The sequence below is a fragment of the Aspergillus neoniger genome (assembly GCF_003184625.1).
Source record: "Aspergillus neoniger CBS 115656 unplaced genomic scaffold BO87scaffold_5, whole genome shotgun sequence".
Lineage (NCBI taxonomy): Eukaryota > Fungi > Ascomycota > Eurotiomycetes > Eurotiales > Aspergillaceae > Aspergillus > Aspergillus neoniger.
Window position 1 is genome coordinate 439,548 of NW_020291133.1, and position 15,343 is coordinate 454,890.

The 15,343-nt window shown below is 50.1% G+C and overlaps 4 protein-coding genes across 4 annotated transcripts; 2 read left to right on the forward strand and 2 right to left on the reverse strand.

Annotated features, from left to right (window-relative positions):
* Positions 1-231: 231 nt before the first annotated feature.
* samB (MYND-type zinc finger protein MUB1) lies at positions 232-2,700 on the reverse strand. The gene is made up of 2 exons (XM_025618447.1): positions 452-2,700; positions 232-380 (listed from the first exon to the last, which is right to left on the reverse strand). The coding sequence occupies exon 1, from the start codon at positions 2,439-2,441 to the stop codon at positions 624-626; it is 1,818 nt and encodes a 605-aa protein (XP_025483257.1). The 5' UTR covers positions 2,442-2,700; the 3' UTR covers positions 232-380; positions 452-623.
* Positions 2,701-8,834: 6,134 nt separating this feature from the next.
* On the forward strand, positions 8,835-10,772 carry BO87DRAFT_185986 (WD40 repeat domain-containing protein). The gene is made up of 5 exons (XM_025618448.1): positions 8,835-9,281; positions 9,414-10,126; positions 10,184-10,273; positions 10,344-10,463; positions 10,534-10,772. The coding sequence occupies exons 1-5, from the start codon at positions 9,167-9,169 to the stop codon at positions 10,552-10,554; spliced, it is 1,059 nt and encodes a 352-aa protein (XP_025483258.1). The 5' UTR covers positions 8,835-9,166; the 3' UTR covers positions 10,555-10,772.
* Positions 10,773-11,181: 409 nt separating this feature from the next.
* BO87DRAFT_413173 (uncharacterized protein) lies at positions 11,182-12,497 on the reverse strand. The gene is made up of 4 exons (XM_025626553.1): positions 12,209-12,497; positions 12,035-12,105; positions 11,889-12,000; positions 11,182-11,713 (listed from the first exon to the last, which is right to left on the reverse strand). The coding sequence occupies exons 1-4, from the start codon at positions 12,441-12,443 to the stop codon at positions 11,670-11,672; spliced, it is 462 nt and encodes a 153-aa protein (XP_025483259.1). The 5' UTR covers positions 12,444-12,497; the 3' UTR covers positions 11,182-11,669.
* A 440-nt stretch (positions 12,498-12,937) lies between these two features.
* Positions 12,938-14,800, forward strand: BO87DRAFT_373445 (phosducin family protein). The gene is made up of 3 exons (XM_025622554.1): positions 12,938-13,973; positions 14,037-14,266; positions 14,326-14,800. Exons 1-3 carry the CDS (start codon positions 13,383-13,385, stop codon positions 14,339-14,341), a joined length of 837 nt encoding a protein of 278 aa, XP_025483260.1. The 5' UTR covers positions 12,938-13,382; the 3' UTR covers positions 14,342-14,800.
* The last annotated feature ends 543 nt before the right edge of the window (positions 14,801-15,343 follow it).

A 15,343-nucleotide genomic window follows, 5' to 3' on the forward strand; every position in this document is an offset into this window, starting at 1 on the left:
TCAATAGCCACCGTCCAATCCATAGGGAGGCCACTCGTGTATGCACAGGTTCCAAAGATGCACAACAACCCAACTAAAACTGGATCGGGCTCGGCACCAGCCCGATTCTTAGTAACAAGCAATAGGAGGTAAATCACAATGCCCAAAGAAATCGCTTCCAGAAAGATTGTGTTTGGAGGGAGAGGTGGTTCACAATGCTAGATAGATAGGCTGCTACTCACAAAGGAAAATCGTTGGGCGTCAGGACGGGGAGGAACTAGGGGCTCGAACAGTGACAGAGAGAAAAAAAGATGATGAAGACAGAAACAATCCAAGGAAGAAGGTAGAAAGGTGCACGCATTCATGACCGCTAGTATCAATCCATATGACCGGGAATCAGGCTTTATGCCCCGCGTTAATCAAACAGGTGAGAAATCGAAATATGATGATGAAATAAAATTCGACGACATACAAGAGGTATCTTTGGGATGAAGAGCAACGCCGCCAGGTTTTGAAATGCCATGCACGGGTAGACGTGAAACCCTCGGAAACGAAACGGAATGACGAAATGGTAACAGATGACAGATACGACGCTATGCAAGCCGATATGCATTAGAGGTATTAAACAGTTTCATGCGTTCATATCATGGCGTGGTGTGGCACCAGTGACGATGGTACACCCACGCTGCCTTCTGGCAGTCTTTGCTGCAGTACTTGGTGCGACGGCAGCGCCGGCACTTGGCAAATTGTCGCTGGAATTCCTCCCACTTGCCACACTTATAGTATGCGCACTGCCGGATGCCGCCTCGCGACTCGTCCTTACGGCAGAGATTCCGCATCACCACACATGCCCAGTATTGCATGTCCTTGGAGTGGTGGCGAACCGTGAATTTCTCCACCAAGGGGAAGATGTTGACATCGTCCGGGAGCAGGTATTCATCTTCCTCCTCCGGAGGTTCGATGGGCGACACGCCGTCCTCCAACATTTGGAGCTCACGGTCAACCTTGAGCTTAGGGACGAGGTGGGAGTGCTGGAAATAAGAGCGCAGGTTGCAGTACTTGGAAACATATGCGAGTAACTGAAGCGACATAAGGACATCTTCGTCCTTGGGCATCGTCGTCAAGACGCCCTGCACCGCTGTGGTTGATCGGTCACGCACATACAGTGAGTATGGGCTGGGAACAACAGCAGGCGAGTTGGTAGTATTGGGGGCTTGCGTGGGTGAGAGGCCCAAGGCCCCGTTCGTGCGCGTTGCATCGTTGTTGATCATGCTGCCATCCACAGTAGAACGGTGAGTGATGTTGAATGTCTCGGCTTCCTGGCTTTCAGAGGTGTCATTGACAGTCAAGTCGTGCGTGTTGGAAACACCCTCCAGCACAGTTTGCCTGTCGCCGTCATCGTCGATCTCCATGCGGTTTTGGATACCGACAATCGGCTCAGCGGTCTCTCCAGAACCCGGGTCATCACCCAGAGTCGAGCCCTCGCCATTTCCATCATCCGACTCACCAGAGGCTGATTGCTGTTGCCTCAGGGTAGGCCGTGGTCGGGCGGAAGGGGCTTGTGTGTTGCTGCGCAGCTGCGCAGGACCGCTGGGAGTGGTTGGGGAGTCAGGCTGAGACGCAAGGCCGTTCTGGAAACCAGGCAGCATGCTGGGAAGTCTCTCTGTGTCGCGCACGGGGCGTAGGCCAAAGCCATCGGCTGCATCCATAGGAGGAAGGGCAGTGGCAAGGGGCTGCATCACCCGGTAGCGGTGAGCAGCATGGGCATAGCGGGTATCATTGGATCTAAGGTTGTGGGCATCCTGTCCAAAGGTGCTCCGTTCCGGAGGGGAGGTCACAGGCACCCGAGGGGACGATGTGATGTCCATGGCGTTCGAATCCGAGGCATGGCTGTCTTGGTAGAAAGGGGGGATTTCAATGTGAGGCGGTGGCGCCTGGCGGCGAGAGGGACGTTGCTCGGTGTTCGTCGATTGGTCCACATACACTGGACGCGAAGGGGCGTCGTTGGTGATGGGTGCACCCTTGGAGTGGTGTCGTGATGAATGTCTCTGGTTTTCTGAATCCGCCCGTGCGCGGGCTTTTTCGACCACTTTAATATAGTTATCAAGGATGGTGGCAATCACGGGCACCATATCGGCTTCGACGACTCGAGTCCTCACGCTCTCCGAGCCCCGCACACCAATATTGACAACACATTGGAAGGCGAGGCTCCACTTCCACATCTCCATCAAATCCCGACTCCGACCCTCCTTGAGGATACATACCAGCCGTTCGATGCCGCCATCGACGGTCAGAATATCGCGGATACGGGCTGATGATGTGGTGAGATAGGCCAAATGGTTGAGGGAGTTGATGAGTGGTAGCGTTGATGTGCAATCCAAGGCACGCCGGTCGTAGAGGGTGGTTGTGATATTTACAGAGGCCTTGTTGACATTTGGGATGCTGAAGTTGACCTCCCGCATGGTGGGCGAGAGGATGAATGTGTGACACGGGATGAAGACCGGTCGGATGAAGAGGAGGATGTGATGTCTCGATCAAGGGCGATGTAGTTCAGCCCCTATGGTGAGATGGGAAGATCGACGATAGGAACGTGACCGGGCGAAGAAACGAGGAGAGGAGGAGAATTGAGTCTGAGGCGAAATCCGTATCGATTATAATCCCGTCATCAAGTCTGAGTCAGATATACAATAAGTGAACGACGAGAGGGTGCTGTTGAGCAGGCTGATGGACGGGAAGGATGGACAGGAGATCGTAGAACGATAGACGAGCGGCGTGAAAGGGGAGAGAGGATTGTTCAGGCCAAGACCCGGTCCGTCAGAGCCTGGCGGCCACGATGAATCACGGAAGGAGAGTAGGCGTCGACGAAGACGGAGGAGCGAGACGCAGGGACTGAGATTAGGCGAGGGAAAGACTGCGGGAATACGCCAAGTTAAATTGGATGATGCCGCGAAAAGGCACTTGGGGTTTAGGCGAAGGGTGAATGAAAATGGCGACCGAGGGGGGAAGTTGTGAATCGAAAGGAGGAGAGGAGGAGGAGAGATGGTCGGACTGGAAAAGCGAAAGCGGAGAGAGAGAGACAGAGAGACCACCGCTGGCCGTGTCAGGCGGTTTCGTCCTCCAGGCTTTTTGGCCCGCCACCCTTTTGCCTCTCTCTTACTCCCTCCCTCCCTCTCTGTCTTCTCCCTCCTTCTCGGATTTACTGAAAAAAGGGATCTACTCCAGGTCCTTCTCTCGCCCGGAAATTATATCTATCAACTTGGTCCATCACGGAACTGACAATTAATGAGCGATATTTGGCCGTGTCTTTTGCGCCCTTACCACCATGATGACCAATTCCCTTCGGTGTTCTTCTCTGCCTCTCGGGGTTTGCCACCGAATTCAGCATCCGACAACCTTGACCCCCTTCTGACTGAAGATCTACCTGGTGACTCTCTTGCTACACAGTCCTAGTTTTTCCCCAGTGGTAGTATTATCCCTGGTCAACCACTCTCACATATACAGTAATAGCACCGTGTCGCTGCCCCCAAGGTCGCGCGCATAATCCATCCTCTCGAACGGTCCCCATTTACCAGAACAAGCGGAGTCCTGTGTAGATCCAGGAGCAATGACCAGCCCGAGCACCCACCGGTGGTCCTGCATATGACTGAAGTGGTTAAGAACATTGAAATACTCATCTTATAGTCTCTTTCTCGGCCTTGGTCACGAGTTCCCCCCCTCCCCTTCATGTCGCTGGTGGTACGACTACAACGCTAAGTCCCTCAAGGTACACCGGTCTTCATGACCCTTAGGGGTTAATATCCCAGGGGGGAGGCAGAAGGGTGTTTACTAACTTATTGTATGGGACCGTGCGACATGATCGGTATCCCTTTCATATGAATATGTGTTTCTGATTTTCAGTCATTATTGATGATTTCGTAATATATCCGATCTAGCTAGCTATCTTTCCGCAATCTCTCCTCCCTAATATGTGTCATTCGTTTCCTGGTTCTCACAGGAGATAGATAATATTTACCCGTGGATAGAATTACAGTGGATACTAGGGATATCGATAAACCAAACCTTCATACTGTGAAGTCCTCAAATCTAATTTAATTTTCCTGCATAATAACTCTCACGGATGATGTATTTAGATATGCAGAATACTTAGCATCGACTACTGAGTAAGTAGAAGTCGACGGTAAACACCCCTGCTAGACCCATAACTAACCAACCAGTCCTCGTGAAGAAATCAAGACCATCCTCAGCAAAGGCACAAATCAACCAGTCAATCACTATTGTCCAGAAAAACCCGGCAAGCAATCAACAACCAAAGCACCCCCCTTACCCCTCTATCACAAAGCGCACAGACAGTCCAGTCCGTCACATTCTATGATTAGAAACACAGGGCACAATCTAGCCGCGAACCGCTGCGGACAAGATACTAAGTACCCAGCATTAACCGCCCACGAAGAAAAGCCAATGCCGGTGCGGACGAATCACGCACGATCATGGAGCTTTCAGATACACCCACATGCGTCGAGCGGGCTGAAGATGCTGCGAACTAGGAACTAGTAGGCCTGCTTATCCCCCAGACAGTGTGTGCAGGGTTTAAGTTTCATCATCGATGGACGGGTTCGAGTCCATGATTGATAGTACGTAGTAGGGATTGAAGTCAGCCTTGACTATATATAGAACGGGCTTTTTTAGTTAGCGCTGAGGGTGTTGCTTCTGGAAGGACGAAGTTTGTTTGTCTTTTTCGCAGGAATGGCTGGCTGGCTGTAGCATGATGCGCAGTGATTGATTGCTTGATAGCCGGCATTGAGATTTGGTTGACGTGCATGATTCGTTTGGTTCATGCGTTGAGCCTATATCTATTCTTGACACAGGCAGCTACTAGTAGTATACGTTCGAGATTTGTTCAAGTGTCAGAATCAAACCACTCTGGTACGTAGTTACTTAATTCTGACCGGGGGACCAGAGACAACCGTTCCGTCCTCTTCTACTAATTCTATATTTGAAATCAGGATCGCTAACCCAGCCTTGTCTAAATTGCTCTACTACTATCTATACCTTGGCGGTTCTTGGACATCTAACTCCGCTGTGTGAATTTGGTACACTGCAGTAGCACAATTTGTCCTCCGTAAGGCGGACTATTTATTGCACTACACACTGGATACTAGTAGATTTGGCACAGCCTTGGTTCGGACATGAGGCGCTGCACCAGGCAGAAATTCAATGTGTATTCCTGCGAAGGGGCCGATGTATTGACTTATTAGCCTGCAGGCAGTAGTAATCTGCATGTAAAGGGCACTCTGCATGAGATTTATGATTCATGATGCAGCGGGTTGTTATGATTGGAACTGCCAATAAAACCAATGAATAGCAGTGGACGGACATGAAAATAAGGAGAAAGTGGGTGCATTATACCATTGCCCGTGGAGCAATGTTATGAAATTAATAAATTCTGGATATAGGAAAGTATGTGAAAACAGCTGAAATACTTTCATGTAGCTTCATTGTAGTCAGAAACAACAAAGGGACTGGAGTTCCATGGTACATCTTGCATGCCCAGGCCGTCAAAGCAGAATGATGGAGACAACAAACATGCTGCGGATAGTATCCGTACTCCGTAAGGCATCAGGGGACAATTGGCCTTGACCAGGTATTAATAAGCCGCAGCAGCTCCATTACGAATGCGACTAGACAATATCATTAATAATTCCGATAAATGAAGACCTTCCGGCGGAGGGGCATCGGATGGGCTAGTCAGGCACAGGTTGAGCGATCCTCCTCTCCAGTGGAGCGCCTTTCTCCAGGTGGACAAGCCGTACGCAGCAATACCCGCCCCATATCTGCCTTGGTATTGGACCTCCTGTCGATAGTCGATAGGCATCTAATTAGACAACAAGTGGTGACCAATTTCCCTTCCGAAGGTTAGACCCGCTTCAACGCACACTGACCATACCTATCTAATTCTATTCATCTCCCCTGCGATTCTCACGAGTCATTGGGGGTTGCAACTCCCGTCTTTTGGACCTTTTGTCCTTTGTGAGACACTTTCTCAAAAAAACAATTGGAAGTGATTCACCGGGGGCGGCCCTGGATAGTAAGTAGTAATTGTGATGCATCACCGAGGATAAGCATGCCGAACTGCCGTGATAAAAAGGAATGAGTTCTTGCAGCTGCAGCCGGCAATAAGATTCGGGAACCTGACGTAGGTGGATATTACCGTCTCCAACGCTGTAGATTAAATGACCAGTAGGCGCTGCCGCTTTGCGGACAAGAGTTGGCTCGCTGCCGCACAAATGAATTAAAGAATTAGAGAAATCTGAGGAGCAAGGTAGATACTACCCGGTTCAGCACATCCCCCAGCAGACAGGTCAAACCACAAGAAGCAAAAGCAAATGGAAAGTAAAACAATAGCATTGTTCACTGCGGATATACAACTGGATGCAGTAAGTGAGCGGGTTACTAAGCACTCAGTAAATTCCGATGTTTGGCCAACAAGTGGAATGAATGGAGAATAACCTCTGACTTGCATTTGCCCCAGCCATCGCAATAATCCATCCCCGCTTGGCTTTCGGCTCAACGCCTATCAATTCTGCACAAGGAATTGTTGCTGCATGGTATGCACAGCATGAAGCTGGAACTGGAGCTTACTTCTTAATGCATATCTTGCGAGAATGGTTGAAAGACGATACGGCTCTAATAGCCTCGAAGGATGCGGCGGGTAACTAATCCACTAGACATTCGTCATCACTCATTCCGATCTCTTTTTGCAAGGCAAAATCGGAAAGATTTCAACAACCAGGTGCAATAAAATAACAGATTTGTGCCTTCACGGTCCCTGAAAAAGGGTGTCTCATCATGAACGGGACAAACTGTTGATCGAAGCAACATGCAGTACGGAGTAGATGTGGAATTAATCTCGAAGTCCGTCGGAGTCCCCATCTATCCCGGATTCGATACTCGATTCTGCAGGAGACAGACATGGTGAACCGTAATGTAGACGTTATCTAGCTATGACCATGATCTGCAAGCAGAGCATTCATTCTCCTCTTTCCTACCCGTTTAAGTAGATAGTCTTGGGAAAGGGGAGGAGGGTCGACTCGTGCAAGGCTTAGATGGACCGCCATTCGGCACGCAGAGAGCAATTCGCGTATTTTTGGTACCAATCCTTGTGGATATGCAACCTGGACTAACCGGCGATTCATGCACTGTCGGACTTTGCCCCGTGGGCAAGGAGATGAAAGTCGGCAGATGTCAAGTGTCAACGGTAGAGATTATGTACTATGTAAGTGTCTAGTGAACCCTGTCCTACGTTGAACCTTCCATGAACATTCCTTCAACTGCTGGAGCTTTACTAGTTAGATGGATAGATACTCGACTACTCCGTATGGAGGTCCCCTATTTCAGATTTGAAGGAAGACCCGGAAGAATAATCCCAACTAATTCGATAAAATGCCCCCCCCCTTTCAGAAATTCCCCTGTGGTTTTCGCGTCCCGAGCACCTCCACTTGTCGGCGATCTGGCCAATCAGAGGGGAATGGCAGCGGAAATTCTCCACCGGGTTGACCAGGGTGTAGACCACTTTCCCCCCCTTAGTGGCCTTGATGGAGACCTGGGACTATTTGGCGGAGTACCTACCTACCTGGGCACTTCGTACTTGGAGCTAGACTACTTGACTTAGTGGTCGTGGTATCTAGTGTCTTTTCTTCTGGCTGGTTTCCCCTTAAAACCAACGAGGAGGAGATAAGTTACCCCTGGGTAATGTAACGAGGAGAACAAGATGGACCGGTTGAGATTGACCCGACCAATTCTTCTGCTGGTTTGGTCAATCAGGGATGGCACGTTCCCTTTCTGGTGAATGAAGGGCTGGCCGGGTAAGGTTTTCGTATTGTCACAGGAAGGTAACTTATTCCTCCACCGGATTTGGCTTTTTTCATCAGGAGGCTCCGTTCTCTCTTCCCCCCGATCCTCCTGGAGAGAGGGAAGAGGAAGAGAGAGGGAGGAGCTCCCCCTAACTAACTCACTAACCGGTTCTCCGATAATCATCATCTGCTGGCTGCTGCTTCTTCTTTCTTCTTCTGGCACACAGTCTTATTGTTGTGAACCCATTTGGTGGCAGTGTTCTTGAACAATTGGTATTGTTTCACCAGCCAGGATCACCAGCCCAATATTATCGCCGCCCACCACCGCCGCAATAAGAGTAACATCATCAGATGTAATCTCATCTCATCTCATCCCCTCCCATCCTAATCCTATCCTATCCTGAACTCTGGTCCCTGCGGTCTTGTGTATTATGTATTGTTGGCGTCGTAGTAGTCCGCGGTCATAGTCCGTACAGCCGCGTCTAGTAGCAGCCATCAGAGCCCCGATAGAGTAAAGGGCACGACTTGCTTTAGTCTGGTGAGGCCATACATGATTATTATTGGCGCTACGACGGAGTTACTACGACCACCTTCCATCTTAACTGCTTGTCATCAACTGGATTTTTCCCTGCCTTTTCCCTCTCTGGCCCTTCCGTCCGTCAGGCTCCTCTCTCTTTTCCCCCTTTCCCTCTTTTTTATTTTTTATTTTTTATCTTAAGTTAATTTTTTTTCTCTTCCCAAGATCGTATCCTATCCCATCCCGATTACCACTACGTACTACCTCGTGCTCTCTCTCTGCTTCAGCAGTTGATTGATTGCTTGCTTGCTTTCTTGCTTGCTCACTCACTCACTCACTTTACTTACAACCAAAAAACCCACCCCCCTCCTTCCCACACTTACTACTACCACTGCTACTACTCCTCCCTACCACTAACTACTTTTAACTACTACTTACTTACTACTCTCCCTCCTCTCCCCCCCCCCCCCCCCCCCCCCCCCCCCCCCCTGGCTGACTTAAACGCCCGAACCACCTCACCATTGCCCCGGGTCGAAACTTTCTTTGCTCTCGCTCGGTCGCTTCCGCCGTGCACTCGCTCCACACCCAATCAACCCCCCTCCTCGTTCTCTCTCTCTCTCTCACTCCTTCTCCTTCCCTCTCTCTCTATTCCCATTCCTCCTCCCCCTACCGCCCTCTTCCCGCACCCCCCTCTCGCGGTTCTTTCAGTCCCCTGGATCTCACGACGCCGCCGCCCGCCGTCAACTCAATTTCTTCCCCTCAGGCCCGTCTTCCGTTTCACAATTGACATCTTCCCTCTCCAGGGGCTCGTTCCGTCAAGATGGCCGACATGTCCGGCGAACAGATGCAGGCTAAGATTACCGCGGCTAGGCGCGAAGCTGAAGGCCTGAAGGACAAGATCAAGCGCAGAAAGGATGAGCTGGCCGATACAACTCGTACGCATCCCTCTTTTCCCTTTCGCATCTCATGGCCTCTCCTCGCAATGGGGGACAACAAATCGTCGTTGTACTCTTGATTGGTCGTGTGTTTCGTTTGCTGACTCTGGTTCCTTCTCTCCCCCCCAACAGTCCGTCAAGTCGCGCAGAACCAAACTGAAACCTTGCCTCGTATTGGTATGAAGCCCCGGCGGACGCTCAAGGGACATTTGGCCAAGATCTACGCCATGCATTGGTCGACCGACCGCCGTCATCTCGTCTCCGCCTCTCAGGACGGAAAGCTCATCATCTGGGACGCCTACACCACGAACAAGGTCCATGCGATCCCGCTGAGGTCATCATGGGTGATGACCTGTGCCTATGCCCCGAGTGGAAACTACGTCGCCTGCGGTGGTCTCGACAACATTTGCTCGATCTACAACCTCTCCTCTCGTGAGGGTCCGACCCGTGTCGCGCGTGAGCTCTCCGGACACTCCGGCTACCTTTCTTGCTGTCGGTTCATCAACGATCGCAGAATCATCACGTCTTCCGGCGATATGACTTGCATGCTGTGGGATATCGAATCGGGCTCGAAGGTTACTGAATTCGCTGATCACCTTGGCGACGTGATGTCGATCAGCATCAACCCGACAAACCAGAACGTTTTCGTTTCGGGCGCCTGCGATGCCTTCGCCAAGCTGTGGGATATCCGTACCGGAAAGGCGGTGCAAACTTTCGCTGGACACGAATCCGACATCAACGCCATCCAGTTCTTCCCCGACGGAAACGCTTTCGGAACCGGTTCTGACGACACCTCCTGCCGTCTGTTCGACATTCGTGCGGATCGCGAACTCAACACCTACCAGGTAATGCTGGCAATCTGTATCGCGAATTAATCAGTGGCTGACGAATGATCTTTCCAGAGCGACCAAATACTGTGCGGTATCACCTCCGTGGCCTTCTCCGTTTCTGGCAGATTGCTTTTTGCTGGTTACGATGACTTCGAGTGCAAGGTAAGACCTGACTGAAGCTGCCCAATTAGTTGTAATATAGGACAACCGGCTGATCATATTTCACCTGCAGGTCTGGGATGTCCTGCGCGGAGACAAGGTTGGATCCCTGAGTGGTCACGAGAACCGCGTAAGCTGCTTGGGAGTCAGCAACGATGGCATCAGCTTGTGCACTGGATCCTGGGATTCTCTGGTAAGCTTAGCAAAAGCATCACTTTGGTGGACTGGGCTGTGCAGCATACTAATCGTCCTCCGTCTTACAGCTCAAGGTCTGGGCCTGGTAAAAAAGCAAAACGAACAAAAACAGCAAAGATACCCTGTCTCAGTCTTTTGCGACGTCCTCATTCCAAGTTTCTTTTTTCCTTTTTCTGCGCCACTAGGCTAAATGTCCGCCATTGTACGATAATCTTTTTCACCGGGAGCAAATTCTGTCGCCCTTGCTCCATAATGTACTATCTCGGAGTACCGGCAAATTTACCAAGAAGCGAAAAATCACGGGGCAGTCAGGGTGCCTAAGCATGTCGGGGTTGGGATTCTGCCGCCGTTCCCAGCTGGGTGTGACGAGAAAGAATACGCAAAGAGAAGAGCAGAATGCCAACACGAACCGAAAATGCTCGACTACTGGTGCGGTGGGTTGTAATAATGCTATTGATGTTTGAGACCTCGGGATCGTTGCACGGATATCAGTGCGTTGCTGGGCAAGAGGCAGCGCATCTCACATGTCATCTTTTGAGCTTCGAAGATTTGCAGGCCCCTGGTCTTATGTATTCGCGGGCTTGATTTTCTTACTTGTGTTCATTTCTTTCGATCTCGTTTTACCCTTCACCCTTACTACCCCATCCCCCTCTTCGACGTCTTTCCCCTTGTCTTTTTCTTCAATTTCTGACCTCGATTACTACCATGATCGAGTATTTTTTTTTTTTTTTTTTTTTCTTTTCACTTTCACCTTTTCTTTCTCCCACCCCTTTTTCTTTTCTCTGACCTTTCTTACTCACTATCTTCTGTACTTTTTGCGGGTGATGGATGGAAAGGGAGGGAATGTTTCCGGATAGGCCATGACGTTTTTCCTTTTGACTCTTACTGCGATCTCCTTCTGTTACTAATCATCAGCCTACGTCTTGAAAGTGTCGGTTGTGTCATTTGAGTGTTTTCAAGCGGGCTTTTCCTTTATTATATCTGGTGTTGAAATCGACCATGTTTCCAGCAAATCTTTCCTTTATCCCTCGGGGGGTTCGCCCCACGAAGTCATGTTCCGCGGCACTCTTATGTCCCGGCCTGGTGGTCAGCCAAGGTGTGGCAGAGAGTTCTTAGGCAGCCACTAGTACAAATGACAGGCAATACTTTTTGGAAAAGCTCAATAATCTCTTTGGAATCTCTTGTTTTGTGTCATTGTTCCTATTCACCCTGCTTGGGTAGGGTTCGCTGGAATAGAACCGGGAGTGTCTGTTGGGGAGACCAGGAGGCTATATCCGTGATAGATAAAAGGGCGCTGGGATCGCTTGCAGCGGCCAAAAGGTCAGTCCTACTGGCAACGGACCAGCGTACACGGGATGTCCCAAGTTATTAATAGTTCCCACACGCGTGGGGTCGGCTGATCTATCGCCCTATACTTACTTACGTACCACTCTCAGGATGAAGGATTTGCCCGCGGAAGAGGAGTAACGAACAGGCAAGGCAACGATTCCGTACTCCACCGGGGACGGGGCCAGATCAACAGGTACAGGATGACACTGTCTAAACCGGAAGGGCAGGGCGAGCTTTTACTGGAAGGCCAGAACCTGGAAGGCCATTGTCCGGATCTCGCCCGACGGCGGAGCCCACTGGATCTGGGGGCCCTATCCAAAAGATGTGTCACTTGTTGTCTCCACAAGGGCGGCCAGCGCGGGCGATGCGCAAACCGTTAGGATCCGAGGTGAACACGTCGAACGCAAAACTTACCAGAAGCGGTGTTGGGAGTTCTTGTTGAGGGAGAGGAGCGACAGGATTTGTTCTCCGTTGATGGGGATGAAACACATCTGATGCTGCTAGATCCACTGGGGAGCTGCCAGTTGTCAGAGCAAGGAGGATCCTGATTTCCATTTGGAGGTAACCATCCAAGCAAATGGCCCTCTCTCTTTGCGAAGTCCCATCCTTCGTGTCCTCCAGCACACCACGTCATCAGTCGTGTGGACATTGAGTTAAAGGGTAATCACGCGGTGGCATGAAGGTTTGGGGGGTACAAGGGGAGAAAAGAGTGTGGGAGAGCCAAAGCATTGCCACGAAATCCCACGTCGTTGTGGATGAATTAGAGTGTCGGCTTTTGTGGGCTCTATAGTACGATTTTTTACAAGGACTTCCAAGTCACATTTTGAGCTAGCCATTCGCTTTAATTCCAGCCCTAGTCGATTGATATTTCGATCTTATACACACTAAATAATAAAAAACCATTGCTATTCTTTTAATTGAGCCCGCCAGCCGCACCATGGCCACAGCCATTGGGGGATCAACCATGGCACCCGGGGCAACAGAATATGATGAAATGGAAGGTTCTTCGCGGCTTCTTTCCCCGGGGGCTGATCTCCGATTTCTGAAACACCGCCCCTTTTTCCTACTGGCTGATCTTCGCTTTCGGGCAGCCCGTCCCTCTCTCTTCCCCTTCCATCCTTCGGGCCTCGATTGTTTCATCTCCCGCCACTTCCTTCTTTCCACATCCACCCCCTCCTCAGCCTCTCTTCTCTCTCCCTCTCTTGCCTTTTGCTGCCTTCCCTTGGATCAACACTCTGGATTTCCCTCTCTCTTAGGAAAAGCACCGGAGCGAAAACCATAATAATATTCTGAAACGTGTACTAACACTCTCTGGGACACGCTCCTCTACCCCCCCTAGTTTTCGTGTTGGATACGACCCTTCGTCATTGGTTTCGCTTCTTTTTCTCGTTTCATTCGCTTCCCCCCCCCCGCCAGCTGCTCCTTACCAGGCAAAAATTTTTTGAAATTGAAAAAATAAATTAGGCCCTTACGGTACCCCATCGTCGACGCAGATCAAGGCGCAGCCAAGCTCTAAGAATATCATTGACATTGTCATCGTCTTCGACCTTGTTTTAAAGCCCGGAACCCTCCCGCTTCCTCCTTCACGATGTCATCTGCTCAAGACGAGTTCAATCAACTCATAAACAACAACCGGGAGAAATTCTCTTCTCATCCTGAGGACCGTGACAACGACTCGGTTCACTCCTCTGACGCATCCTCGGACCACGACGAACCCCAATTCTCCGACGCCGAAGACACTCCCTCTGCCATGCACTCCCGCAACCCCAGCAGTTATCGCGTCCCCAACACCGTGTTCGACGCCAACACCGGCCCCAAGGGTGTCATCGCCGATGCCCAGGCCTTTGAGCGTGCTCGCAAGAGCTCCTTCCGCAGAACCCTTCTCGGCGTCGCTGGTCTCGATCGCTCCCACTACAACAAGTCCGTCAACGATGACGCTACACTCCTCCAGAACTCCTCCCCACCAGATGGATCTTCCGCTAGCGATGATGAGGAACGATTCCTTCACCAATGGCGCGCGGCCCGCATGCAGGAAATGCAGGCCCGCAGCCTGAGGAAGCCTAGTCCCCGGCGCAAGTTGTACGGGTCTGTGGATATTGTCGATGCGGTGGGATACCTGGATGCTATTGAGAAGGTCACATCCGGCACGGTAGTAGTCGTCTGCGTTTATGACCCAGAGGTATGTTCTACCCAATTGTATCATTCGTCAAGAAAACTTGTCGCTGACCCGACGCTTCTATAGTCCACAACCAGCAGCATTGTTGAAGACTCTCTCAACACCATTGCTCGTCGTCAACCCACTGTTCACTTCGTCAAGCTCCACCACGAGATCGCCGAGATGGACCACATCGAAGCCCCCGCCCTGCTAGCATACAAGGACGGCGATGTCTTTGCTACGATCGTCGAGATCCTGAGACAGATTCCCAAGGGTCGGAGCTGCAGCGCAGATAGTCTTGAAGACCTGCTCAGATCGTAAGTTACATCCCTGTATCCCTTCTTACCAATGACCAAACCACTGACCAATCAACCAGATACCGTATCTTGTAAACAACAAGCACTCTAGAAACGCTAAATATTCCTCTCTTCACGTTCATATGACAGCGATAATGTTCTCTGCACGAACACTTCAAAATGCAGCAAAGCGGGCGTCCAGGTCATCTCTATCCTCTTTTCCTTCTCTTGCATCCTCGATTGGCCGGCAGTGTGTCTTGGTTGTTTGTTATTTCCTCTTGTTTCTCTTTTTGATTTGTTCGGGTACATGCATGCATATAGACGGATTTACAGTACATACGTGACAGTACTACTGGTGTTCAGGCAGGCAAGGCTGGGCCTTTGATTTACATGGTTGATTGATTGTTGATTGCTTGATTGACCTTGAGGTTGAGATATCCAACACGGTTCTTGGTTTTTCTCCTTTTCGTTTTATCTCCTTTCCGATGCCATGATGTGTTATTATCCGAGACCGACTACCTATCTACTTATTTATCTACTGCTCGGAACCTACTTAGTACCACTCGTATACATAGCATACACATCATGCCACCAGGCATTGTATTACATCATACCATAGCTCATAAACACATAGTTAGCAGACGGACTCTACACTCATCAACATACATCATCACGATACTATATACATAATATTTTCCCGTAACAAAACCCTCACCCAGTGTTAAAGTACTTAGTAGAACACCCACCTCACCTAACTACCAAGTACCAAAACTACTACTACTACTGAAGTCAAGCCAGTATCCATCATCATCATCATCATCAAGTGCAATGCTTCAAATGAGGTAATTTCTCTTCTCAATTCCCGTCCATTTCAACACAATACAGTGCCCAAATCATTATTTTTATTTCGCTACTAACCAAAAACCCCCCCCTTCAGCCTCCGCACCTGGTGCCTGTCTCTGTTCCGCTACTTATTGCACAAAGAATCATTATTACCCATCCATCCATCCATTTATTTACCACTTCAATTCTTTCCCCTTCTTCCTGGTTTGTTTTTATTTTGTGATAGTAAAGAGAGAAAGCACACCCAAAAATACA

Coding starts and splice junctions, on each gene's coding strand:
- samB (XM_025618447.1), bottom strand. CDS start 2,441: ATGCGGGAGGTCAACTTCAGCATCCCAAATGTCAACAAGGCCTCTGTA.
- BO87DRAFT_185986 (XM_025618448.1), top strand. CDS start 9,167: ATGGCCGACATGTCCGGCGAACAGATGCAGGCTAAGATTACCGCGGCT. Junction 10,127..10,183: donor GCGAACTCAACACCTACCAG/GTAATGCTGGCA, acceptor TGATCTTTCCAG/AGCGACCAAATACTGTGCGG. Junction 10,464..10,533: donor CTGGATCCTGGGATTCTCTG/GTAAGCTTAGCA, acceptor TCCGTCTTACAG/CTCAAGGTCTGGGCCTGGTA.
- BO87DRAFT_413173 (XM_025626553.1), bottom strand. CDS start 12,443: ATGTCCACACGACTGATGACGTGGTGTGCTGGAGGACACGAAGGATGG. Junction 12,001..12,034: donor TTCCAGGTTCTGGCCTTCCA/GTAAAAGCTCGC, acceptor CGGTTTAGACAG/TGTCATCCTGTACCTGTTGA. Junction 11,714..11,888: donor CTTCATCCTGAGAGTGGTAC/GTAAGTAAGTAT, acceptor TCTCCCCAACAG/ACACTCCCGGTTCTATTCCA.
- BO87DRAFT_373445 (XM_025622554.1), top strand. CDS start 13,383: ATGTCATCTGCTCAAGACGAGTTCAATCAACTCATAAACAACAACCGG. Junction 13,974..14,036: donor TCTGCGTTTATGACCCAGAG/GTATGTTCTACC, acceptor ACGCTTCTATAG/TCCACAACCAGCAGCATTGT.